Source organism: Triturus cristatus, chromosome 2_2 (genome assembly GCF_964204655.1).
Source record: "Triturus cristatus chromosome 2_2, aTriCri1.1, whole genome shotgun sequence".
Taxonomy (NCBI): Eukaryota; Metazoa; Chordata; class Amphibia; order Caudata; family Salamandridae; genus Triturus; species Triturus cristatus.
Genome location: NC_140582.1, coordinates 1,012,417,804 through 1,012,445,259, shown reverse-complemented (window position 1 = coordinate 1,012,445,259; position 27,456 = coordinate 1,012,417,804). Strand labels below are relative to the sequence as shown.

The window sequence follows — 27,456 nt, the reverse complement described above, 5'->3', positions numbered from 1 at the left end:
ACCTAGGAGTGAACAGATTGAAGACCTGCCTCTGAGAAAGTGAATGTAAGGTACCACGAGAACAAAGCTACAGAGTGAGAAATGTCAGAGACTAAGGGCTTGGTGGTTTGGAGGGAAACCCATCGCAGAAGGACAAGAGAGAACACTAAATTGAAGCATGACAAACAAAATAGCTAAGTGTTCCAGAATGGGGCGAGCAAAGGCACGTGCCTGGAAAGGGAGAACATTTAAGTTATGGGGAGGCAGGAATAACCCCTACCCAGAATGCAAGCAAGTTAGGTGGAGAAGGCGGAACGAAGTGAGAAGAGAACCAAAAGAGAGGGAAGGAGAGGGGGTAAGGAATGAGGGAAAGAATTTACCAGAATGTTCCTACACCGATGAGAATGAAAGAGGAGGACAGAGAAAAAATGGGGGTGGGGCCTGCAACTATAAAAGCCAGGATTTTATCAACAGATGAGGAGACTGGCTAAGAGGCAACACCCTTCCTTGCCACAGGTCCTCCTTTCTAGGTGCAAGGTGCTAGAGCCAGAAAGGAATTAAAGAAATACCAGGAGTGTGAATCCAGGTGGATGAGACCAAATCCTGTGGATGAAGGGTAATGGAATACCATTCAAGCCCAGAGTAAAAGTTAAACCCTCAACCCCCTCCCTCCCCCCCAAGGAAACCCAAGTTTAAAGTAAGAGACTTATGAACTGGGATTCTCAAGCAAAACTACAGTGACAAACTGGCTATGTAAATTAACAGTACAAGGAAAAGACTCATGAAAAATGGATAAGCCATAAGGGGGTTAATTCTGTGCTTGAATATTGATGAACCCGTTTGTCATAGCATACAGCCTGTCACTGGATCGGTCTTTGGCCAGTTGAAACTTTCCCAATCCTGTTTTTTTTGTGCGAGCGTGTTAAATCAGTCCCTCGGTTAAGAATAATGAACAAGGCTTTGATCTAAAATACAATCCACTCAGTTTTTGTTTTTTTAATGTTAGGGTAAAAGCAACCATCCTACAAATACATAACATTTTCTCTTATATCAACTACACCCATGGCACTTCATACAAGGATGTAGGTTGTGCAAGCAGCTGTGGACCCCCCGCCCCACCACGGTGCTTTATTTGAGCCGGTGGTTTCCAGTGCTCGGCACTGGCACTTAATTCTCAACATTGGCGCTTATGACAGTCTGCCACAAGGTGGTGCTGTCTGTCTAATTTACATATTAGCACAACAACCGTTGTCTATTAATTCAATATATATTAAATAATGGTTAATACCTGCTGCCCCAGCAATTCTTATAGCTTTCAGGACCTGGAGTAGTCTGAATTTTAACACTTTTAGGAGTGGGATGCTCTGTAGTTGTGTTGGTACTGTCATTAACAGAGTTGGCAGGGGCAATGGATAGTGCAAGTTACATTGGGTTTTTTACATATTAAGCACTGACCATACCCATGGTGTACAGGTATTATTGTTAGTAGATTCAATCTCTACATAAAAGGAGTAGCAAATTGCACTTGAAACCCCTGTAGTTGAATAATTTCAGAAAAAGGACATTAGTTTGGTTTATATTTAAATGTTTTATGGCAAATCACTTCAGTACATTCTATACAACAAAAAAAACCTTGAATCTTCCGTACATCTGCCCCTGCTAACACAGTATACACTACAGGTCTATAATTACTGTACAAACTGAATGAATTGTTGTATTGATCGGATAGAAGATTCCAGATATTTTTTGTATATGAATTTATTTGAAAGTATGCTATGAACATGTTGCCTAGGACACCCCGAATCAAACTACTTAAAGAAGAAAGAATACCATTCTCAACTAATGTTGAATATGAACTCAATTAGCACACCTGATTTTGAATGTCTGAGATACTTGTTAAGAGGCATAAACTTTATTCAGCGAATGAGAAACTAACAGAAAATCTCCTGCTCCAATAACTAAGATTTTGCTTTACACTACTCATGGAATGTGCTAAACTATAGAAATCTCTGAGAAGAATTGATTGCATAACACTAAATCTACTTGCGACTGTGAATGTTTCTATAAACTTGACTAACTCTTAATACTGTGTCTCCACTGAAGATTATTAAAACAAATTCTCAATTATTCTTTAGTTTTCTTCCTTACTGTTCAAAATGGATAATAAAAGCTTCAAAACATCTTAAAGTCAAAAAAATTAAGAAACAGGAAGCATTACTCTGTAAAGCATGTAAACATTCTTCTAGCAAAAACAACTCAAAAGGCAAACGAATAGTTTCACTTAGCAACAAATATAATTTCGTTACCTGTTCCTGCAGATCGTAGTCATAGTTATCATGCAGCAGAAGACTTAGGATATATCTAGTGTATATCATTGCATCAATACCACACTTCTCCAGCTCTTGTCCTAGCCAGGACTGCACTGGGTCCAGAGCATGAAGCACAGACATTTCAGAAACAGATACAGGGCTTGGATAAGAGCTCACGGAGCCATCAGATGGTAAACCTTCAATCGTGCCGACAGGGTGCATCAATCTAAGTGGTTGGCATCCTTAAAAGATGAAGCATTTTCCACTGGATTCTGTCAATCTATGGAGGATCATTTCCCTCCAGGGTGTTGGAGAGCCTTTATTCCCAGGGTAATCATTTATATTTGCTGGCAGTCTGTCGTCTTGAGACGAACTTCACTCTTCAGGCATGCCCAGTAAGCAAACTTATAATAGAGAGCACATGTAGATGTGATTTTCTATCTGAAGTTCACATTAAGGCCGAACATAACCTCTCCAGCAGGACCTGCAAGGTGAGAAAGAAAAGTGAACGTTTTCATCCAGAAATATAAACATTAAAATGTAATGCTAGGGGTAGATACATTAGATTTTTACACCTTTATATCAATATTTGTGCATTTGGTCACTGAACAATCACACCAGTATAGCCATATTTCTAATGTACGAAAAGAGGACTATTGAATTAAACTAGAAAAATCAGACTGAAGACTAGGCCTGGGCGGCGAATTCCGTTCCGCTCGCGGAATTTGCGTAATTTCGCGTTCCGCGGAGAACGCGAAATTGCTCAAGTCTGCTTTCCGCGATTTCGCGTTCTCAAAATGCATGTTCGCGAGATATTTCTCCTCGAGCACGCAAACAGCAATTGCGAACAGGAAAAAAGCATCGCGAACAAGCAATTCCGCGTGTTCGTGGAATTTCTGCGTGTTCGGAGATTTTTTACCGTTTCGCGGAGATTTGCGTAACGCAATTGCGCAAATTCCGCCCACCCCTACTGAAGACCAACCACATTTTCTGACTGTTGTTATTCACAGAAGAACATGGTCTTGTACTTGAGTCAAGAATGCTTACGTTTTAACCATTTGAAAGATCAAGGGGGCCATTTGTGCTAATAAAAAGAAGATAGTTAGTACAATAATCTGCCAACAAAAAGCGCATAGGAACACAAATATATTTATATTATGCAGGACCTGCAACGTGCAACTAATTTCTCTGGCAGCATAGATCAATAGAAATTAACCAATCATTTCTATTGCTAGAATCTTTTCTCCAGATGAGCGCTAAACAAAGCAATCAAAAATATGCATCTGATCTGTCAGTACCACTAAGCCATATGATATAAAGACAAATCAATCAACTATGTAAAATAGCCAAGAACTTGGAATGCTCCTTCCTTGCTGTAAATCAATGGTAGGTCATGTAGAACTGTTAAATAATTAAAAAAGTACTTGAATGCTGTCTTGTCATATCTGATAGTTTTAATGAAGATGACTTGGTGAACTAACTCTGGACATTACAGACCAACAGTAAATGTTTTAGGAGTTGACGTGTCTAAATGAGCTGCCAAATAAAAGTATGTTATGGAAAAATCTATAGCCAGACTTTGGCAGACTGGCTGTGGTCTTATTTTCCTATGGTCTAGAAGCAGAATTATAGGATTATAAAAGAAAGGAGTACATTCTACATTACAATGGCAAAGTACACACAAATATTCTTACATTATTATATATCTAACACGATACATTATTTTACATCGCATAAAAAAGCAATTGAAGAAGGGTTTTCATCCAGAATGCAGACGAAATTCACTGTAACATAATAAATTAAGATCTTGTTTAGAATGACCATCTTATCCAGTCTCCCAGGAAATCAATAAAATTAAAACATAAAATGCAGTTTACTTCTAGTTCGAGCTGTGAGCTAAAGATGTTCCTAAAATAATAGCCATGCAGCCCATATGTAAAGTGTAACGTGCAGAGTGACAGGCCAGGTCTAAAGTGCAAAGTACAACATTGAAATAGCTCATCCAAACTATTGAGAAAGAATTACCGTCCAGAATGTGGAAGAACAAATCAATATAACATAATGAGTTAATACCTTGTTTAAAGGGCATTTTTGATCCTTCCTATTTGATGTAATAACATGCATGAATCACCCCACCCAGGGTCTCTCAGTGTGCAGTCAACCTGAAGTAGCTGAAAGCAGTTCTATTAACAGCAGATTTTAATAATTTCCTAAATTTGCTTAAATCAGGTCAGGTTCGAACAGAAAACTGCAATTTGTGCCAGAGGGTGGGAGTCAAGAAAGAGAAGGCTCTTCCACCACATCTAGTTCGTCATATGAGTGGGATCGACAGTAACTTCTTATCACTGGAACCCAAATTCCTAGTGGGATGATAGCACTTAAGCCCCTGACAAAGGTACTTAGGACCTTTCCCCTACAAATCTTTATAGATTGAACAGCATATTTTGAATACTATTCTTTTCTTTATTGGCAGCCAGTGTAAAGATCTTAAAAGGGGAGTGGAGGCCGTTCTAGAAGGCCGAATCCAATTTAGACAGTAGAGACTCATTGATAGAGGCAAGGATTATGCTACTTACCAGTATGCATCTGTTCTTGGCATGTAGAGCTGCAGAGTCACACACTTAGGATAGTAGATCGCCATCTGGTGTTGGGCTCGGATGCTTGCAGGTGGTTGTTGTTGTCTTCGGAAGAAGTCTTTGGTCACGAGATGGGTGTCTCCTCCCTTGGACTACAGTGCGCATGGGCATCAACTCCATAGTTAGATTGCTTTTCGCCATGATGGGAAATGATGGAGTTTGTAGAAAAGAGATAGATGTCCATGTGTGTTGTCTAAGTAAGACAATGCTGGAACAGATACAGGTCCCGGGGAGGTGGGTGGGCGTGTGCGACTCTGCAGCTCTACATGCCTAGAACAGATGCATACTGGTAAGTAGCATATTCCGTTCGAGGCATATGAGCTGCAGATCACACACTTAGGATAGACTATATAGCAGTATCTCCCTTAGCAGTGGTCACCTGTATCGGTTGCAGCAGTTTGAAATAAAGTTTTAAGGACAGCTTGACCCACAGAAGCTTGCTGCTTAGCTTGCACGTCAACACAATAGTGTTTAGTGAAGGTGTGTGTTGTAGACCATGTGGCTGACTTACAAATATCTTCTAGGGGAATGTTTCCTAAGAATGCCATGGAAGTCCCTTTTTTTTGCGTGTGGAATGCGCTCTAGGGTGAACCATTGGTGTGCGTTTAGCCTTGTGGTAGCATATTTGGATACATTTAACTACCCACCTAGCTATCCCAGATTTGGAAATGGGGTTGCCTTTATGTGGTGGAGAGAAAGCAACAAACAATTGTTTTGTTTTGCGGAAGGATTTGGTTCCGTCAATGTAGTAAAGAAGGGCTCTTAACGTCTAAGGTATGAAGAGCTCTTTCAGCTACCGAGTCAGGATTTGGGAAGAACACTGGTAACTCTACTGATTGGTTTAGATGGAACGGAGATATGACTTTTGGAAGGAATTTCGGATTTGTTCTAAGAACCACTTTGTTACGGTGTAATTGTAAGAATGGTTCTTGTATGGTTAAAGCCTGGATTTCACTTACCCTTCTGAGGGATGTGGTAGTGATGAGGAAAGCCACTTTCCAGGTGAGGAACTGTAGTTCGCATTTATGTAGAGGTTCAAATGGGGGTCCCATGAGCCTTGTAACAACAATGTTTAGATTCCACACTGGAGAGGGTGGTAATCTGGGAGAAATAATAATATTTTTTAGTCCTTCCATGATGGCTTTGATCGCAGGTACTCTAAAGAGTGACAAGTGTTGTCTATTTTGTAAGTAGGCTGCTAATGCTGCTAGGTGGAGACGTATGGATGAGCATGCCAAATTACATCTTTGCAAGTGCAGTAAGTAGCAAATGATGTCCTGGATGGATGCATCCAGTGGGTTTATATGATTGTTAGTGCAGTAAATGGCAAATCTTTTCCATTTTGCAGCGTAGCAGGCTCTAGTGGTATGTCGTCTGGCCTCTCTTATAATATCCATGCGGTCTGGTGGTAGGTTGAGATAACCGCACTCTAGGACTTCAGGAGCCAGATTGCCAGGTTCAGTTGACCTGGATCTGGGTGTCTGATTTCTCCATGGTTCTGGGTTAATAAGGACGGGGAGAGATGCAGTTTTTGGTGGGGCACTAGCGAGAGTTCCAGTAGTGTTGGGAACCACGGTTGGCGTGCCCATGTGGGAGCTACTAAAATCAGTTTGAGAGACTTTTGCCTGAGCTTGCATACCACTAATGGAATGAGTGGGAGAGGCGGAAAAGCATACTCAAATCTGCCTGACCAGTTCATCCATATTGCATTGCCCTTTGACTTCGGGTGGGGAAACCTGGAGGCGAAGGTTGGGCATTTTGCGTTTTCGTGTGTGGCGAACAGATCTGTGTCTGGTTGGCCCCATTGTTGGAAAAAGGGTATTAGAACTTGGGGATGTAGTTCCCATTCGTGGATCTGTTGCGTCTGTCGACTTAACAGATCGGCAATCTGATTGTGAACCCCTGGAAGGTGTTCTGCAAGTAGGTTTATTTTCTGGGGAATGGCCCATCTCCAAATGTTCTGTGCGAGCTGGGACAGCTGGAGAGAATGTGTGCCTCCTTGTTTTTGTATGTAATACATGGCTGTCATGTTGTCTGTCCGGATGAAGACCGTTTTGTTTTGGAGATGTAGTTGGAATGATTTTAGTGCTAGGAACACTGCTAGCAGTTCCAGGTAATTGATATGGAGCATTTTTTGTTGAGAGGTCCAGTTACACTGAGTGGTGTGGCCGAGGAGGTGGGCTCCCCATCCTGTGTTGGTGCGTCCGTTGTCAGCACTATCTGTGGAAGAGGCTCTAAGAACAGCCACCCTCTGGAGAGGTTTGTTGTGTTCCACCATTTGAGAGAGCGATGTGTGCGGGTGTCCACCAACGCCAGATTTGTAAGTTGTCCGTGAGCCTGGTTCCACTGACGTGCTAGACATTCTTGCAAGCGGCGAATTTGAAGTCTGGCATAAGGCACAATGAAGATGCATGACGCCATCATGCCTATGAGTTGCATTAACACTCTTGCTGGAAGAGAATGTTGGATTTGGAATTTTGCGATAAGAGCTTGTATATTGGCTATCCTGGCTGGATTGGGATATGCTAGGGCCGTGGAGGTGTTTATGGTGGCTCCTAGATACTGATATATGTGAGCAGGTTGGAGGTGAGATTTGGGATAGTTTATTGTGAATCCCAAGTTGTGTAAAATTTGGATAGTTTGGCGAGTGTGTAGAACACACTTGTTGAATGACTTGGCTTTTATTAGCCAGTCGTCTAGATACGGGAAGACATGAATTTGTTGCCGTCTGAGATGTGCTGCCACCACTGCTAGACATTTTGTGAATACTCTGGGTGCGGATGTTACCCCGAATGGGAGGACTGTAAACTGGTAGTGTTGTCCGTCCACGACAAACCTTAAATACCTCCTGTGGGCAGGATGTATGGGAATGTGGAAGTAGGCGTCCTTGAGATCTAGTGTGGTAAGGAAATCGCCTTGTTGCAGTAGTGGGAGCACTTGTTGAAGAGTGATCATATGGAAATGAACTGAGTTGATATACAGATTTAGGGGTCTGAGGTCGAGTATTGGTCTTAGAGTCGCGTCCTTTTTGGGGATTAGGAAGTAGAGTGAGTATACCCCTGTACCCTGATGTTGTAAGGGAACTGGTTCTATTACGTGCTTTTGAAGCAATGAGAGAACCTCTTGTTTGAGGAGTGTAAGATGGTCTGGTGACATGGAACGCTGTTTGGGTGGTTGGTGGGGGTAGTTGTGAGTTCCAGGCAGTAACCATACTGGATAATTTATCGTGATGGAGTTCCAGACAGGTAGGAACTGTTTTAGTCTTCCCCCGACCGGAGTGGAATGGTCTGGGGGGAGTGGAGGAAAGTCACTGTTTCGTGGCAGGGGAGGTGTGAGTGTTGTTATTACCTCGACCACGCCCCTTGTTGTTGTTTCCTCTGTATCCGCCTCTAAAATATCCTCTACTGGGGGATGTGTGTGTGGCGGTTTTGAATGTAGAGGAGGTGTCCATTCAAATATTTTTGGAGGCTCCTCTATAGAAGGAGCGCCGAAAGGAGCCACGTGGTTGGGGAGACTGTAATGCTCCCATGGACTTAGCCATCTCTGTGTCCTTTTTTATTTTTTCAAGGACAGCGTCTACTGCTGGCCCAAAGAGTTGTTCCTGATTGAATGGCTGACTAAGTATGGTAGTTTGTACCTCTGGCATAAAGCCTGAAATGCGTAGCCATGCATGTCGTCGAAGGAGCACACTTGTGTTAGTTGCTCTAGAGGCGGTGTCTGCGGCGTCAAGTGCACATTTAATTGCTGCATTTGAAATGAGCTTTCCCTCCTGAATGAGGTCATTTGCCTGGGTTTTGTATTGGTCTGGCAGATGTTGTAAGAGAGTCTCTAATTGACCGTAGTGGGCCCTGTCATAGCGTGCTAGTAGGGCTTGGGTGTTGGCAATACGCCAGTGATTAGCTACTCTTTTGCCAGAGGCTTCCAACAGTTTGGATTCTTTGTCTGGGGGTGGTGTATCTCCTGTGGTTTGGGAGTTTGGGAGTTGGCACGTTTCTGAGCATTGGAAACGACCAAAGAATCCAAAGGGAGTTGGCCCTTGATGTAGTTAGGGTCTTCAGGGGCAGACCTATATTTCTTTTCGATCCGTGGGTTGAGAACCCTGGCACGAACGGGGTCTTTAAAGACTTCGGGGGCATGTTTTATGACTCCTTTAATCATGGGCAGAATTTGTACCGGCTTTTGAGACTGTTCGAAAGTGTCTAATAGGAAGTCTTCCTCTGGTGCGTCTGAGTGCATTGTGACGCCGTGGTATATTGCTGCTCTATTTAATAACTGTCCAAACCTCAGGTGATCGTCAGGAGGCAATGGTTTTCAGGGATATGGCGGAGGGTCAGGCATGTCTGGTAAGGGGAATGCCCAATCATCCAGTGGTGAGGTGTCTGGATCCGTGAACGGATCATTAGGATCACCCCCACCCCCTAGGTCATCATAATCATCCTGTGGTGGTGGTGTATGAGATGGAGAGGGTATAGGTAAGGGTGGTATACGCAGAGGGGGTGGGATAGGAGGCAATATTGTAGTGAGGGCTGCAATTTATATACGTACATTGCTAAGTTAGCATAACCGCGGTAGATGTTAGAAAGCCATCTTGCTACTGTTGCTGCTTTTGCACACGACACTGCAGTTACATGTTATCATTTGAAATATGCCTGCTCGCCTTTTCCTCACATGAGAACTGTCTGTTCACATCCATAGCCGTGAGCAGCGACCTTGGTCTGAACATTGTGTAAAGAAACAGTCTGTGTCGCTAGACAATGCATGTTTTTGAATTCAGGTTGAACGGCCCACTATTTAGCCATAACACGCACACAGCTGCAAATACCTGAGAGTCGAGCGCTTTTAATATTGCAGGCTGCATGCTTAACACACACATTCTGAAGAAGAGCTTTCCCAGGAGCAGTGCACACCTGATCCTGTGATGTGATTCAACTAAGCTGATCTTTACGGTATGGGGTTCCCCATTCAAGCCTCGAGACCTTTTATTAATATAATAATATTAGTTTACTAGCGAAAGGAAGGTGGCTGTATTCCACTGACATTTGTAAGATGATCTCTCCTTTCATTTTTTAAGGTATTGTAACCATGCTGATGGTTTTGATTTTAATCATTTGTCTTCTTATGTTAGTTAAAGTACTGCATCTTAGGACACTAGGTTTATAAAATAAACTCTTTAAACTTTACCATGTCTCTGTTTACTCTTGTTGTGGACTGATATGAGAAGAATAACGAACAGGTATTTCTGATTCCCACCATTCCTGAGAATACACTAAGTCGCTTGTTCTGGGTTGTCTATACATTGGGACCGCCGAGATAAATCCGGATAACGAATGGGACACGGATGCTGGTCGGATAGGGGTTCTGGGTTCTGAAGTGAGTTTTTGGTACACCGCAATTGACTGAGGTCCTGGTTTCCTGTGCATAGTTCTGTGCATGAGCAGAATCCCTGCAACATGGCGCACCTAACGTTTGGTCTATTGATTTGAAACGCCTTAGTAGTGCTTATATTAGTCCACGACTCCCTCACTCTTGTTACCGGATAACGGGAGTGACGGATTTTAACCTACCTGTTACTCACCTGATAGGTTCTTTCAAGCTTGATCATTAAAAAGGTTTCTTCAATTTCTGAACCCTTGTGCTACTGATAAAACTCGTTGTTGATCTTGTGTGTCCTTATGGCGGTCGAAATTGCTGCGCATAGAAGTACACCTCTGCGACGTCATTTGATGACGTATGGGGTGCCGGACGATGGAATGGCCGTTATTTTTGTGGTGAGTGCTGATGGAACCCATCCTTATGAGTTGTTCTACTCTTGGGTGACACTGCCAGCAGTGAATGCGGATGATATAACGTTTCACTCGTATACTAACACGCAGGTCCCAGCCAATTATACACCATATCGGACGCTAGAGATCCCCCTTTCAGCCTGGCAGCATAGCATTTGGTTTAATGGCGCCCTTCCCCATGCGGTTGCACCGGCTAGAATGGGCCACATGGACGGTGCTAGCCGGATTTACGCCTCACCCCCGCTATTGGACTATTGCGGTGGATGAGCTGCGTGCGCTCCATACAACCCTTATTTCAGTATATAGGGCTTTGGTGCAATACGTTTCACGCAACGTGCAGGTAGGTCCTGCTGTTGCGGGCCTACCAGCTGGTCACCCGGAGGTTGTTATTAGTCCCGTCATAGTTAATTCGGTGATGGGCAAGCGCCCCCAAAATAAGGATGATTTTCCTTACTGGCTTGCCGAGAAATTTGACCAGCTGGAAGAAGTGTTTCCACACTCTACAGAAGTGGAGAAACACAGAATACTCACCATTAGTTTGCCCAAAGACATCATCCCTGACGTGTCAGATTGTGACAATTGGGAAAGATCTTTGCCGCAGTCTACTCTAAGTGCTTTGGCACTCCGTCGATGGCCGTGCTGCCCTCTGTCATTAAACGTGTTCAAGATCAGCACGGACCGGAGGCGGCTGTAGAGTTGGGAATGAGGCTTGTCGGAGTATTCGACGTTGTTGCCCCCCTCGTCCTTGGTAATCTCAAGGGAGATGTGGTACAATTCCAAGTGGCAAATGGCTTAGCCCACGTCGCTGAACTCGATAAGCCCAAAGAATTACCTAAACTTATTGCGGAAGCATATAAAAACTATTGGCCGCAGTAGTTTGGGAGTTAAACCAACTGTAATCATTCCTGAGTTGATACAACAAACTAAGGTGAGTTTGTCTGGTAAAGACGATCGTCCAGCTTTTCCAAAGCAAAATTGGAGAGCAAAGAAACAGGGAAAGCAGCAACAGAAACAGGGGTCTTGTCCTGCGTCTCCCGTACAGCAGACTAGCGAACGCACTTATGATCTGCGCAATCGTACTAGTATTAAGTCGCCTGATAGATTTCAGGTTACTGACCAACGCTCTCCTCGTTCTTCACAGGAAACATTGGCCTCACAGTCCGGTGGCGGAGACCGTGGCAAAGGTCGGGGTGCACAACAAGGTCGTGAACAATCCCATCAGGCTGACGGTAAAGGCAAGCAAGACCAGTTTGCACGTCAACGTCCCGCGTTTCAGAAGAAGAAAGTTGCTGCACTGACAGCGAGGTATGCCACAGATAGTGAGAACGCAGCTTCGGAACCTAACATGGGCCCCAACGCTGCTCGACAGCGCAGCGGAGGTTACAGTAGTGCGGCAAGCACTGCGTCCATATCTGGAGGCGACAGCAACTGACACGTTCATTACTGTAGAAACTGCTGACACTAGAGTGGCTCCCCCTGACAGACTATATGACATAGTCCTCCTAATTGAAGGTGACATACAACGTACAATTCAAGGGATTTTTTGGGATAATCTGACCTCTTCTTATGACATTCTCCTAGCGGAGGCAGACTGGCCCCCGGCTTTCATTTTAGATGCTCCTAGAGGGGAGGAGGTAATCCTCCCGTCCTTTGCGCACACAGTGCCAAAGGAGCACGCTAAAGGGTTCGCTGAGGAGTGGGCTCTGGTGCTAGCACCTGCTTTGTATCGTACTCAGGTGGGCTGGGATAAATTGTCCCCCAGCCATGAGACTCCATTGCGGTCTATGCCCCAGCCACAACCCTAATATCCCATGCGTCGCGAAGCCAGACCTCACGTCGCGGCAATCCTTGAACAATTGGAATATCAAGGTGTTATTGAAACATGCATGTCACCAATGAATAATCCTTTATTCACTGTGACGAAGCCTCATGGGTCGTACCGCCTAGTTTTCGATTACCGGCATTTAAACTCTCATTGCCGGACATGCGCGGTACAAAATACTCACAGTTCGGCACTCGTCGATAGTCTAGTGCGAAAAAGGGTTAAAACCACACTTGACATTTCCAATGGCTTTTACAGCCATAACCGGTCCTCTATTAGCAGCCAGTGGACAGCGTCTACTTCAGGCGGCAAACAGAAACAGTTTAAAAGACTAGCCATGGGCTATAAAAACAGCCCTGGCGTCTTTGCCGCACGTGTAGTCTCTCTTTTAGAGAGCATAGATCCAGATGTGTACTTGTATGTCGATGATATCTATCTCACAGACGATGAGTTGTGGCCGCATCTGTGTCGCGTTGATCGCATTATTGTTATGTTCGCAGACTTCGGTTACAAATTCAATTTTGCGAAGTCTCACATTGCAGAGTATACAGTGTTACGAACTCAACAATGAAGGTCGAGGATTAGCTCCACACTTTCTGGAAAAGTGCGCATGCCTGCGTGCTCCTACAACACTGAAGAAATTACAGTCTTTGCTGGGCTTTCTGAATTGCGGTCGAACGTACATTCGGGATTATGCCCAGCGTATCAAGCCACTTTATGCCTTGGTACAACCTACTTTTTCCAAATCGTGCTGGCTGCCGGAGCATTCAGCTATTTTGCAATTACTGCAAGCTGATCTTCTTGCTTCAAAATACTTACTGACACGTGATAACCGCACTAACCTGGTAATAAGAATTGTGCCAGGCGCAGTGGGTTTCACGTACTTAACGTTCAACGAGGGCGACACCGCCCCCATTGCCTACAAATCACACCTGTACACTTCAGCTGAACTGTGTTTTTCCTCTGTCGAGAAAGTTCTTACGGCAGTGCAGATGGCGATTCTCAAAGAACGAGTGCTGTCGCAAGGAAAATGCATGTTGGTTGTCACACCATATCCTGCCCTTGAGGCAGTGACCAAAGCGAGTGTACCAAATTCTAAAGCTTTGCATCCTCGGTGGATACAATGGGCCACTTCCTTGACATCGCCCGATGTCACCTATATCTTTGACGCCTCATTACAGACTCAGGAGTACTTGCAGTATGAATTCGTTCATCCGGCTCCTCTGTCTTTGTGCCCGCTCGAAGATTACCATTGTGTCATTTACACTGACGGTTCTGCGCAACCGGCGACTGGATCGAAGCATGCCTATTCAGCGGCCTGCGCAATTGTGGTGGGTACTTTCGTGAATGGTGAATTCCAATCTGATGTCGTGCATACTCAGTCATTGGGTGATTGTACCACACAGTTGGCGTAGCTTCGTGCTCTGGTGCTTGCACTAGAGTTGGCTGATCCTCGGGTCACTACTCTTATAGTTAGTCAGTCGTTTTATTGTGTTCAATCTTACAACGACAATCTATATTTTTGTTCTCAAAATGAATATCGTGATTCTAAAGGTAGCACAATTAAGCATAAAATGCTTTGGGTTAGAGTGGCAGAACTTAAAGAACATCTGCCTCTCGTGAATGTTATTCACACTCTCGGTCACCAACGAGTTGGTGTCCACGCTGTCGGCAACAGCTTAGCTGACGAGGCAGCAAAAACAGCAGTGGCGACATATCTAGTAGCAGCAGTTACAAGATCCAAAAGTAAGATTGATGATGACATTTTGGCAGCTATTGCTGCTACAGAAACGGGAAGCAATTACCCGTGAGGTTTCCCTTCTCGTTACCATTATCACTTAAGTCCTGATAAGGTCCCATTAGTGAGAATTAACGACATTGGTGACAGATTGATTCCCAATGCGGACTGCAAACCATTGTTGATAACAGCAGCTCACGAAGGTCTGGCCTCTGCCCACGCCGGCGTTGCAGCTACTGTTTCTCTGTTACAACAACGTTACTGGTGGTGCGGTTTATATAAACAAGCTTGTGCTTATGTTCTTGATTGTGACATTTGCCAGCAGATTAAACCTTCAACTGCTGCGCGCCCACCACAAACTCAGTTGTACATATCTAATAAACCACTAGGGTGTGTTTATCTAGATCACTGCGGTCCTTTCACGTCTGATACTGCGTACAAGCACATCTTGGTTGCAGTGGATTCGTGCACACGTTTTTTGTGGGTATGGCCACAAAGGAGTGCTGATGCCCGTACTGTCATCAGGGATTTGCGTGTCTTTGTGGGAAGTTTTGCATGTGGTACCTTTCATTCTGACCAGGGCCCTGCGTTCGCCTCTAAGGCGTACAAAGAAGCCATGAGAAATTTGGGGGTCCAAGTCAAATTTTCGTCTCCCTACCGACCCGAGGGTAATAGTGTGGTGGAGCGAATGAACCGTGACTTAAAGCAATCTTTGACAGGTAGGGTTTTAGGCACTGGCCGGAACTGGCTAGCCCATCTGTATAACGTCCAACGTGCACTTAATAATCTCCCTAGGTGGTCTCTGGGTGGGCGGACCCCATACATGATGCTCTTTGGCATACAAATGTTTTTCCCGGACGGTGACGGTCTAGACATGGCGGTGTCAGCCGCACCCTTTGACGTAGATGATCACTGTGCTGTATTGCAGACTCTACAAGAAGCCAGAGACAGTCTCGCGAAGGAACACGTGCCCTCCACATCTGATGCTGCGCTTCAGATTCCGGTAGTCGTCTGGCTACCTTGAGTTGTGATCTGGTCCGTGAGAAGGTGGAGAACAAGAAGGTGTTCGGCCCCACTTATCGTGCACCGGTTCCAGTGCTTGGCGTGCAGGGTAAACGAACAGTCATTTTACCTCCACTTCCTGGTCGCAAGGATAACAGGTACATCTCTATTGACAATGTCAAGCTACAGCGAGTGGCCGATTCTTCTTAGTATGACACCAGCGGTTTCTTGCCCTGCGATGCTGAGAAACTCTGTTTTGGCTCCAGCTTCTACCACCTTGTCTGATGTTGCTATCGAGATGCATACAGTTACTGGTCCTTTGTTGCTACCACCGGCTGGTGGTCTACCTGAAAATACTGAGTATGCTTATCCTGCAGATGTACCATTGCCGGTTTTACAATCCACCGCAGTTAACCAGTCACGCTTCTCCTTTGATACTAACTCAATGACTTCCAATGCCCCATCAAAAGTTTCTATTTTTGCTGCCTGGTTTAAAAAACATTTTTTAATTCCCCCCTTGAACTTACATTTGGCTGGTGCTCGTATGTATTTTTTTGTTCATGGTCATTGGATTTGTGGTGGTATTTTTTCGTCTTCTGAATGGACACTACCTAAAAGAAAGATCTATAATTAGACTAATTGATGGAACTTTGGCCCCCCACTCCACATCATGAAGAGAGACCAGACTTTTGCGAATATTACTGCCTGACCTGTGTTAGATGGGATTGCGTGGGATGCTGTTAAATTTCAAATTCATGGTCCCACTGAAGTAATCAATGTGCCAAATGTATTTCGTGTTTCTATGGGTGATGTAGTTAAGCAAAGCATCCGCTCAGATGATTGGGATGTTCAAGCCATAGAAGCACTATTTTCTGATTTGAAATATTATGCTGTGTTTGATGCTGAGGATTTGTATTTAGATACTGCTAATTATGATGAGCAGTTTTGCTATCAACATTATGGCAATAATTTCCTTCATAAAGCCAATACGTTTAGAAATTTTGTAAATTACACACAATGGAAACATTGTCCAGCGCCAAAGCAGGGCAGCTCCACCACATCAGTGAACAAATTCACATATTTTTCTGATTTCAGTGTTTCAAATGCTGCCTCCTTTTACTTTAAAGTGGCAGCTGAGTCTGCCTCGAAAGTTAGGCTGACACACACGAAATAGTTATATTCCAAATCCTTTATGGATGATTTGGCAATCAGAGGTTATGATCTGTGGAAAGCTACTATTGATCTTAAATCGGTTTGGGGTTCTAAACCGTACAAGGAACAGAAGCTTTGCATCGTGCCAGCCTCATTCCGAACCACATGTTTTTTAATTCAACGATTTTTCAGACCACCCGCTTTGGATTGGCTACTTCTAAAAAATGTAATTCTGCCTCTACTCCGGATCTGGGTGCTTATCCTAATTGGGATAATCATACAGATCTGTCCCTTGATGCGTTGCAGTCATACGTTTCTAACACATCCTTCAATATTTCCAAATTAAATCCGGAAGGATGTTTAATATGGCAAACGAGCTCAGATTCCGGTCAACATCGTTTTCTGGATTTAAATCCGGGGTATACGCAGGTTCGTGTGGACCCCCATTTTGAATCAGCTCATACTGTAACTACTTACTCTATAGGGAAGTTATGCCAATCTTGGCTGCAACATTCCACCTTGGCATCTGTTAAACTTCATTTATCCAGATTGCATGACAAAATAGATTTGAATGATTTTGTTAGGGGTCCTGCAGGTGGCAGGTCCAAAAGATGGGTATATGTTGTTTATAACGAAGTTTGGAAGATATCACAAATTGAAGCTGCTTCCAGATTACGGGCTATTGATCAAGCCAATATGGAAAAAGTATTGGCTGTTATAGATAATAGCATTAACACCCTTTCTTCCAGAATTTACACGTTAGATAATATCGGTTCATCTGTTGTTGACATTGTGCAGGATGATGTGTCTGTTTTATATCATGGTCAAAATCAATTGCGTTCTATAATGCAATTTGCATGGACATTGCAAACGTTAAAGGCTGGGAAAGTCCCTCGAGACTACATGAATACTTCATCTTTGTTCCTTCCTTTTAATCTAACTGCAAAACAGTTCATGTCCATGAAAGATGCAACATACTCATTGCTGCACATTGAAAAGTTGGAACCTTTGCCTTTCTCTTTGTCCGAATTTAACTCCGCTGTGTTGCTTATCCACGGGTTAATTACATTACCATTTCCCCCGTTTAAGTTCAGTTCTTGCATGAAACATTATGCGCTAGGCAGATATGAACAACTAGGTACTGCCTTCCTGCATGAAGTTTGGTCGCTCCCATTCACATACAGGTACGTGAGAGACGGTAAAGAGGTCTACTTAAAAGGTGAAGAGTGCACTTCCACTCCGGATCACTCTGTAGTATGTCGGCACATTTAATTGCATGGTGCATGCAATGTGCACGCTCCTAATTTAGCTTGCATCCTGAAAGGGAGTCCAGTGCCAGCTATTACACCATCATTCATGCTGCTGGCCAACGGTAGTTATTTGCTCTTAAATAATGAAGCTTGCTGTGGGATGTTAGTGGGAATTCCCTACATAGTGGCTGTATCACAGAGAGTAATCTGCTGTAACAACGTCCTTTTCCCACCCCCGCATGGGCGGCTCGATGTATCCATCTGGCCTTCTATTCCAACCTTGAAAGCAGAGTTCAACAAGAGGAGCAGAATAAGGGCTCTATTGTCTCAAAAAGAAGTTGCGTTGACTTCTTCCCGGGAAACATTTGTCCTTCAAGTAGCAAACACGCGCACCGAGGTGCAAGCGCTTTTGAATACTGATCTCCCACTTCATTTTGGTGCCCTGATTCAGACTATCTTTAATGCCTCGTCAACAAGTGGCCTGGCACATGTTTTCAAAATTGTAGGCTCCGAACTCGTGACCTCCTTCCAAACTATTTTTGGTGTGATCCCGGCATTTTTTCATTCTATTTTTTCCAGCGTCTTTGGAGGTCTCTCGTTGATTCTCACCCTCGTGGCTGGGGTGCGGTTATTGGTCTGCTTACTACGCAATGGCTGCACAGTTTGTGTCACTCGAGAGCATGTACCGGCTGCTCCATCTTCGTAACCGGATGCTTGAATACTAAGGAACACTACCACTGGCAACCTTGAGCTTAGCCTATGGATTGTCCTTCCGGTTTTCCTACTTTACATGCGTACAACCCGTCTTTCATTGCCTAGAATGTCCATTCCAATGGGCTCTGGATTTGTGCTTGTCAAACTCGGTGTCTCCCGCCCCGGATTATGATCGACTAATGAGTCCCTTAGTGGCTCATGAGTTGGACTGTTCTGGTGTCAGGATTATGGCCTGTGGAGCGGCACATGGAGTCCTAGGGAATTGGGACATCGGTACGGCTGCAGATGACTTCCTGGCAAGAAGTTATCTTGAAGAACACGCCAGTTGTCCTCTGATGGTACTAGAGGCTCCAGTTGTCGAAGAACATGTGTGTTCATTCCCCTTACTGAATTGGATGGCAGAAACTTTTGCAGGACGTTCCAATGATTTCCTCTTGGAAGCTGTTGCTACTTACTGTGCTTATATGTTGATGGATTAACTTGGATGTCGTCCAACATTCCTTTGCACAAACTTTTAATTTTTAATCGACATCCATCCATAATTTTTTTCCCCCTTATTATGTTTTTTTTTTCTATTCGAACCTTCACTGCCTTTATATGGATTTCCAATTTGTGCTCTTAGTTCCGTTCTATCGAACTTGCACTCTGCGTTCCTTAATTGTACTCCTATTAGTTAGTGGTCCGATCAAGGGGGGGGGGGGGGGGGGGGGGGGGAGGGTGGGTGTAGTGAGGGCTGCAATTTATATACGTACATTGCTAAGTTAGCATAACCGCGGTAGATGTTAGAAAGCCATCTTGCCACTTTTGCTGCTATTGCACACGACACTGCAGTTACATGTTATTTGAAATATGCCTGCTCGCCTTTTCCTCACATGAGAAGTGTCTGTTGTTCACATCCCTAGCCGTGAGCAGCGACCTTGGTCTGAACATTGTGTAAAGAAACAGTCTGGGTCACTAGACAATGCAGGTTTTTGAATTCAGGTTGATCGGCCCAATATTTAGCCATAACACACACTCAGCTGCAAATACCTGAGAGTCGAGCGCTTTTAATATTGCAGGCTGCATGCTTAACACACACATTCTGAAGAAGAGCTTTTCCAGGAGCAGTGCACACCTGATCCTGTGATGTGATTCAACTAAGCTGATCTTTACGGTATGGGGTTCCCCATTCAAGCCTACAGACCTTTTATTAATATAATAATATTCGGTTACTAGCGAAAGGAAGGTGGCTGTATTCCACTGTCATTTGCAAGATCTCTCCTTTCATTTTTTATGGTATTGAAACAATGCTGATAGTTTTGATTTTAATCATTTGTCTGCTTATGTTAGCCAAAGTACTGCATCTTAGGACACGAGGTTTATAAAATAAACTCTTTAAACTTTACCGTGTCTCTGTTTACTCTTGTTGTGGACCGATATGAAAATAATAACGAACAGGTATTTCTGATTCCCACCATTCCTGAGAATACACTAAGTCGCTTGTTCTGGGTTGTCTATACATTGGGACCGCCGAGATAAATACGGATAACGAATGGGACACTGATGCTGGTCGGATAGGGGTTCTGGTTTCTGAGGTGAGTTTTTGGTACACCGCAATTCACTGAGGTCCTGGTTTCCTGCGCATAGTTCTGTGCATGGGCAGAATCCCTGCAATAGGAGAGGAAGGAGGGATGGGGGATGTTGAAGAGTCCTTCCTATTTACAGGAACTGGGGCAGGCGGTGTGTCCAGTTTCCATTTTTGCATGGCACCGCGGTGACATGTCCAGTCTTGGGGTCGATATAGATCTTTTTCTGCCTTGAGTCGATTGGATCTGGATGAAAAAGTTCTTGTTCTTCAGGAACAGTCTTTGGTGCCGATTTTTTGGGTTCCGATCGAGGTTTTGGTTGATCGGTAGCTGGTTTGGCTTTAGGAGGCGTATGAGAGTCCTTAGCTGGTGGTTTCGGTGCCGATGTGGTTTTCGGAGCCGAAGGTGTATCTGTGGGCTTGGGAACCTTCGATGCCGGTGTGTCTATTGGCCTTGGTGTTTTCGGTGCCGAGGGTTTCGGAGCGAATTTCAGTGCCGAGTGGTCTTTTGTCTTCGGTGCCGATGGTGCCAGTTGGACAATGACATGCGGTTTGCTCGGTCCCGAGCTACCGGAAGGCTTATGTTTCTTCGGAGCCGAGCCCGGAGGCGGGGCTTCTGAAGGATGTTTTCGGTCTCGACTGGGGCCAGCAGGCGAAGTCTTGACCAATGCCTTTGGTTTTGGTGGGGTTGGGGCAGTAGTACTCAATACGTTGCCCAGGAGTGATGGGGTCGTCTGAGTCGTCTGCTTCGGAAATTATTTGTAGATCTTCGGAATCTTCTTCCGGGACATCGGGCCTTCTTCAAAGATGTTCTCTGGTTCCGGAGCTGGTCTTTGTGCCATGATGTGGCGTCGAGCCCTTCGCTCCCGAATGGTCTTTTTGGATCGCAATGATGCGCAGGCTGGACAGCTGGCCTCGTTGTGTCCCGGTGATAGGCACAGGTTGCAGACTTTGTGGTGGTCACTGAGCGGAAATTTTGCTACACATTGGCGGCATTTTTTGAACGGCGTCCTTTCCATGAGCCGTAGGCCTCACGGCGTGGATGGGCCCAGCGGCCCGCGTCGACATCCGGAATCAAGCCGATGTAATCGATGTTGAGGATGAAGGTGCTTCGATGTTTTGTGTGAAGTTTTTCGCTTCGAAAAGCTTGGAATTGATATTTCCAACCGGAGCGGAAAAGTTGCATCCGAACCCAATGGCAGAAAAAAACAATCCAACTATGGAGTTGATGCCCATGCACACTGTAGTCCAAGGGAGGGGTCACCTATCTCGTGACCAAAGACTTCTTCCGAAGACAACAACAACCTGCAAGCATCCGAGCCCAACACCAGATGGCGATCTACTATCCTAAGTGTGTGATCTGCAGCTCAAATGCCTCGAACATAATGTTTTCACATAATCCCACCGACTAACCACAAGAGCCTGTACCAAGGTCTTTCTGGCTGTCATAGGGAGGAAACATAGCATGTAAAAACAGGTGCCTGCTGTGGATAACACTTGGTTCCTGGTCTACTCGAACACCAACAATTTTTACCACCTTGCTTAGAGTAGGGGCCTTGCCTGACTAAGACGGCCATCAATCCGGAGTCCACAGATATTGGGCTTTCCCAAACAGAATATTATTTGTTTTCCCTGGATTCAACTGAAGAAAGTTATTCGACATTCATCCTGCAAAAGCTTTCATTCCAGATGAAAAGCGTCAACCTCATGAAAGGAAATGGCCGAGTGTGTGTCGTCTGCAAATAACAGGATATCAAACCCATATGCTTTGATGACTTTGGCCAGGGGTGCCACATACATGTTAAATAGTGAAGGGCTCAAACATAAACCCTGAGGTACCCCTTTATCGGCCAACCTAGGCCTGGATTTGAAAGCTCCCAGCGAGACGCCCTGCACTCGGTCTTTTAGGAAGTCCTGGAACCAGGCCAGTGCAGACCCAACAATCCCAATCTGTTGGAAGTCTTAGAAGTAACTTAGTGCAGGACACCATGACGAATGCTGCAGAAAAATCTAAAAGCATGGCTGGGATGTTGACATTCCGCGAGCACCGGATATCAGTCATGGCAACCAAAGCCGACTCTATGCTGTGCTCAGCTCCAAAACCCAATTGAGAAGGATCCAAGCTCTTATTCACTTTTAGATAGTCAGTCAGTTGTTAGCGAATTAGACCTTCCAGCAGCTTGCCCAGGATGGGAAGTAATGAGATGGGTCTATAGTTCGAAAGAATAGATGGATCCGCATTGCTCTTTTTTTGGATAGGTATAATCTGCGCCAATTTCCAGGCTGAGGGAATTTTCCCTGTCTGTATAGATCGACTGAATGGCGATCTTATCGCTAGGGCAACATGGCTAGCTAATAAGGCTGCAATCCTAGGCAGACAGGGGTCCATTGGGAATCCAGATTTTGCTCTTTCAGGCACGTGCTGCATTTCTTCCAATGTAAAAGTTTTTTAACAGAGCTCAATGACCATACATTACCATAGGCATTTCCAACAGTGCACAGGAAGGCAGATACAGTACCTCAATGAAATTGTACAGGGTGTTGTCAGGCCGCGGAGATCCCCAATACCACTCAGACGCCCAAACTCATTCCTCTGTACTTTCGCCAGGGTGCCAATATCTTTTCCCACTTCTTTGCACAACCCCTACTTTTGTAGACCGTTTCTTCGGTGGGCTGGCACCAATCTAGGTCCCTTCGCCAGTCCTCCAGCATCGGAGGCAGCGACGCTCCCCATCCTCTGGCAATGTTTCTCTTTGCTATCCCTGCAGCCAATGCCAACCATATTCCCTCGTTTCTGGACCAATCAAAGTCACCTTTTATCATCAGAAGCAACCATTTCGGTTCCAGTGGGACCTCCCTCCCCACCACCCTAGACATGGTGTCCGTGACTTTGTGCCAGTATCTAGCAGTCACTGGGCATTCCCACAAAATGTGCATAAAGGTTCCCTCGCTCTGGCATCCCCGCACACAACACTGTAGGGGTCCTGCCCTATGTATATAAGTGGGTCCTCGGGTAGTAGGTGCGGTGAAGTATCTTGAGTTGCACTGATCTAAATCTGGAGCGGACTGCTATTTCTCGTGGACTCGGAATTGCTTCTTAGAAAATTACCCACCTGATCAATTTGCTTGCTAATATACATTTTACGTGCCCTTTTGATAGTCCGGTGATATACAGAGTGCGCCTCATTAAATGCAACTTTGTCATCTGGATCATAGGTTATATGCCAACCTTTCTCTAGCTTCTTGCAGAACACTTTTCCAGCTTTAAGCTCTGCGGTATACCAGGGTGCAAAAGGTCTGTGTGAACCATTTGTCTTAATGGAGTAATGCTATCAAAGGCGAAATTTAAGGCAGACAAACTCCACCAGCATTTGATTAACTTCTAGGTCCTGTCTAGCTGGGGAAAAGTCAAACACAGCAGAGAAAGAGTTCGGAGAGACACAAAGTCTGTCTCGTCTTGGTGGCACCTTTATTACCGGTTGTTTCAGATCTGGATTTTGCCAGATTAGCAAACTGGAAATTTATCAAAGCATGATCAGTCCTACCAGAATAATAAATAAAACTGAATCCTAAAAGACAGTTTTTCCCCTAGTTCAAAAGTATATAGGTTGATGTGGTTAAGATGTTCCCAAGTTGCTAGCTCTGAAACCTAACATGACAGACCAGAAGAACAAGTTACTTACCTTCGGTAACGCTTTTCCTGGTGGATACAGTATCTGCCTGTGGATTCCTCACCTTGTGAATATCCCCTGCGCCAGCATTCCACCGAACTTTTTTCCCCCAGCACTCCACGCCGCTCGCGACTCCGGATGACCTCACCGGAGCCATAAGAGAACCACGTCGGCGTGATGACGTCAGTTCCACCCATTTTTTCCGTGCCTCCGAGGCGAACAGGTGGACCAACGACAGACTCAAAGTATACACAGTATACAATATACAACCACATATACATAGTATACAAAGAAAAGGAATGCTAAATAACCAAGCATTTCCTACAAATGTACAAGAAAGTATAACAACATTTCAAACAAGACCTCTTTCACGGTATACAAAGGTGGACAACGGGGAGGCGGGTGGGTCAGTGAGGAATCCACAGGCAGATACTGTATCCACCAGAAAAAGCGTTACCGAAGGTAAGTAACTTGTTCTTCTGATGGATACATCTGCCAGTGGATTCCTCACCTTGTGAATAGATTCCCACAGCAGTCCCCACTCCCGGAGGAGGGTGTCCACCTTCCTATACCAGAAAGTCTTGCAAGACAGAGCGCGCGAAGTGGCCCTCCCTCCTCATCTCAGAGTCCAAGCAATAATGCTTTGCGAAAGTATAAAGGGAGGCCCAAGTCGCGGCTTTACAAATATCTGCCACAGGAACACCCCTGGCCAAAGCAGATGTAGATGATTTAGCTCTAGTTGAATGAGCTCTAATACCCTCAGGAGGAGTCTTACCAGCCAGGGCGTAACAGATCTTGATGGTAAGGATAATCCATCTCGACAAAGTGCGCTTGTGCACCGCTCTTCCTTTCGAATGACCAACATAGCCAACGAAGAGCTGATCATCCAGACGAAAGTCTTTCGTTCTGCCCAAATAAAAACTCACAGCCCTCTTTGGATCCAGGCGATGGAGTCTTTCCTCCTCTTTGGAAGGATGAGGGGGTGGATAAAAAACAGGGAGAGTAATAGAGTGCCCCAAACGAAACGGAGTAACAACTTTTGGCAGGAAACCAGCCCTGGTCCTGAGAACCATCCTTTTAGCGTGTAATGCAAGAAAAGGAGACTTAGAACTAAGAGCTTGCTCACCCTCCTTGCCGAGGTTATGGCCAAGAGAAAGACCACCTTAAAGGACAACAGCCTCAAAGGACAGCTATGAAGAGGCTCAAATGGGGACCCCATCAAAAAAGTTAAGACAAGATTGAGGTCCCACTGTGGCATTACAAAGGGAGTGGGAGGAAACATGTTTGTAAGGCCCTTGATAAACCTCAGTACAACCGGAGATTTAAACAGTGACGGTTGATCAGGAAGGCATAGAAAAGCCGATAAGGCCGAAAGATAGATCTTGACCGTGGCCACAGCACAGCCCTGCTGAGCCAAGGAAAGAGCAAACTGGAGCACATTAGAAAGATTGGCTTTTAAAGGGTCAATGGACCTCTCTCCACACCATTTCACAAACTTAGACCACCTGTAGGAGTAAATGGACTTGGTGGAGTGTCGCCTGGCCGATAAAATAACATCCACCACATCAGGCGGGAGAGAGAATGAACTCAGGTTGCCCCGTTCAATCTCCAGGCATGAAGGTGTAAGCTCTGGAGGTGGGGGTGTAGAACCTGCCCCTCCGACTGCGAGAGGAGGTCTGCCCTCAGAGGGAGACGGAGCGGAGGGCACGAGGAGAGGTGGAGAAGATCTGTATACCACACCCTTCTTGGCCAATCCGGGGCGACCAATATGACTTGGGCCCGGTCTTGGCGAATCTTCCTCAGAACCCGAGGAATCAAGGGTATGGGAGGAAACGCGTAAAGGAGTTGTGAGCCCCAACTCAACTGAAACGCGTCCCCCAACGCTCCCTGCGTCGGAAGCTGGAGACTGCAGAATGACGGGCAGTGCGCGTTCTCGCGGGTGTCGAACAGGTCCACCCGAGGAGTTCCCCACGTCCGAAAGATGTGGCGAACCACCTCCGGATGAAGCCTCCACTCGTGATCGGCGGAGAACTGCCGACTGAGACTGTCCGCACGTACGTTCAGCACCCCGGCCAGATGTTTTGCCATCAGACAAATCTGATTGTCTTGAGCCCAGGAGCATAGACGTAAGGCCTCTCTGCATAGACAAAGAGACCCCACTCCTCCCTGCTTGTTGACATACCACATCGCAGTAGTGTTGTCTGTCAGGACTTGAATCGACTGACCACGAAGGGAAGGGAGGAAGGCCTTGAGGGCCAAACAAATCGCCCGCAATTCCAGAAGGTTGATGTGAAGCAACCTTTCCTCTGGAGACCAAAGACCCTTGATCTCCAGATCCCCCAGATGAGCGCCCCACCCTAAAAGGTAGAGGCATCCGTTATCACCGTGGCCACCGATGGAGGTAGATGGAAGGGCTTTCCTTGAGACAGATTGCCCTCCACGCTCCACCAAGATAGATCCGCTGCAGCTTCTCTGGAGATCCTGATCAACTCCCTGAGATCTCCGTTGTGCTGATACCACTACTTGCGGAGGCACCACTGGAGCGCCCTCATGTGCCAGCGTGCAAGGCTGACCAACAGAAAGCAGGAAGCGAACAGACCGAGCAGGCGAAGGACCTTCAGAACTGGAACAACCGCTCCATTGTGGAATAAAGGGACCATCTCCTGAATGTCGAGAATTCTTTGAGGAGGAGGAAATGCTCGACACACAGTAGTGTCCAGTACCGCCCCTATGAACAGGTTGCGTTGAGAGGGCACCAGGTGAGATTTGGGCACATTTATCGAAAAACCCAAGTCGAATAACAGCGGAGATGTTACCTGCAGATGTTGCACCATCTCTGGGGACTCTGCCTTCAGAAGCCAGTCGTCCAGGTAGGGGAAAAATGGAATCACCGACCTCCTGAGATGAGCAGCCACCACTGCCATCTCCTTTGTGAAGACTCGGGGTGCGGTAGTAAGACCAAACAAAAAGGACCGCAAACTGGTAATGTTGCGACCCAACCGTAAAACAGAGATACTTCCTGTGCGACTTCAGGATTGGGACATGGAAGTACGCGTCCTGCAAGTCGAGCGACACCATCCAGTCTCCTTGCTGCAACGCTTGAAGAACCTGCGCAAGGGTCAGCATCTTGAATTTCTCCTGTTTCAGGTAAAAGTTCAAGATACTGAGGTCCAATATCGGGCGCAATCTGCCGTCCTTTTTGGGAATCAGGAAATACCGGGGAGTAACATCCCTGACCCCTTTCCTGCTCCGGAACCACCTCTATCGCCCCTTTTTGAAACAAAGCCAGAACCTCCTTCTGTAGAAGAAGCAGATCGTCCTCTGAGCAGTAACCTTGGCAAGGAGGGTAAGGGGGACCCAAAGGTCTGATGTAATAGATTTCCAACCCCGCAGAAAGTGGGACACCCGACCCCCCACAGGTCGTACATGATCCGGGATGGGGGATCTAGGGCTGCTTCCCTGAAGCCTCATTGGGAGCAGAAGAGGAGGAAGAAGAAGAGGGGTTACGTCCAGAACCTCTCCGACCCCTTTGTCTCCCTCTATAGGACCTATAGAGGGGATTCTGTTGTTGCTGCTGCTGAGGCTGTCGGAAGGAGCGAAATGAAGACCTTCCGAAACCCCTACATTTTTTAAAACCAGATCCTTTAGCAGGTGCTTGCAGACCCAAAGATTTAGGAGTTACCCTACTGTCCTTGAATCTTTGAAGGGCGGAGTCAGCTTTTTCTCCAAATAATTTCTGTCCATCAAACGGCAAGTCCACCAATGTGGCCTGAACATCCGTGGAGAAGCCAGATGAACGGACCCATGCCTGCCTTCTTGTGGCTATAGATGAGCCC

General features: G+C 45.7%; 1 protein-coding gene across 2 annotated transcripts in view; it reads right to left on the bottom strand.

Moving 5' to 3' along the window:
* Window positions 1-27,456, bottom strand: part of KIAA0232 (KIAA0232 ortholog) — a 467,980-nt gene that overhangs the window by 378,228 nt on the left and 62,296 nt on the right. For both annotated transcript variants that reach the window (XM_085642449.1, XM_085642448.1), the window contains exon 2: window positions 2,286-2,772. In XM_085642449.1, the coding sequence (XP_085498575.1) occupies window positions 2,286-2,510 (225 nt within the window). In that variant the 5' untranslated portion in view covers window positions 2,511-2,772. The remainder of the gene's footprint in view (window positions 1-2,285; window positions 2,773-27,456) is intronic.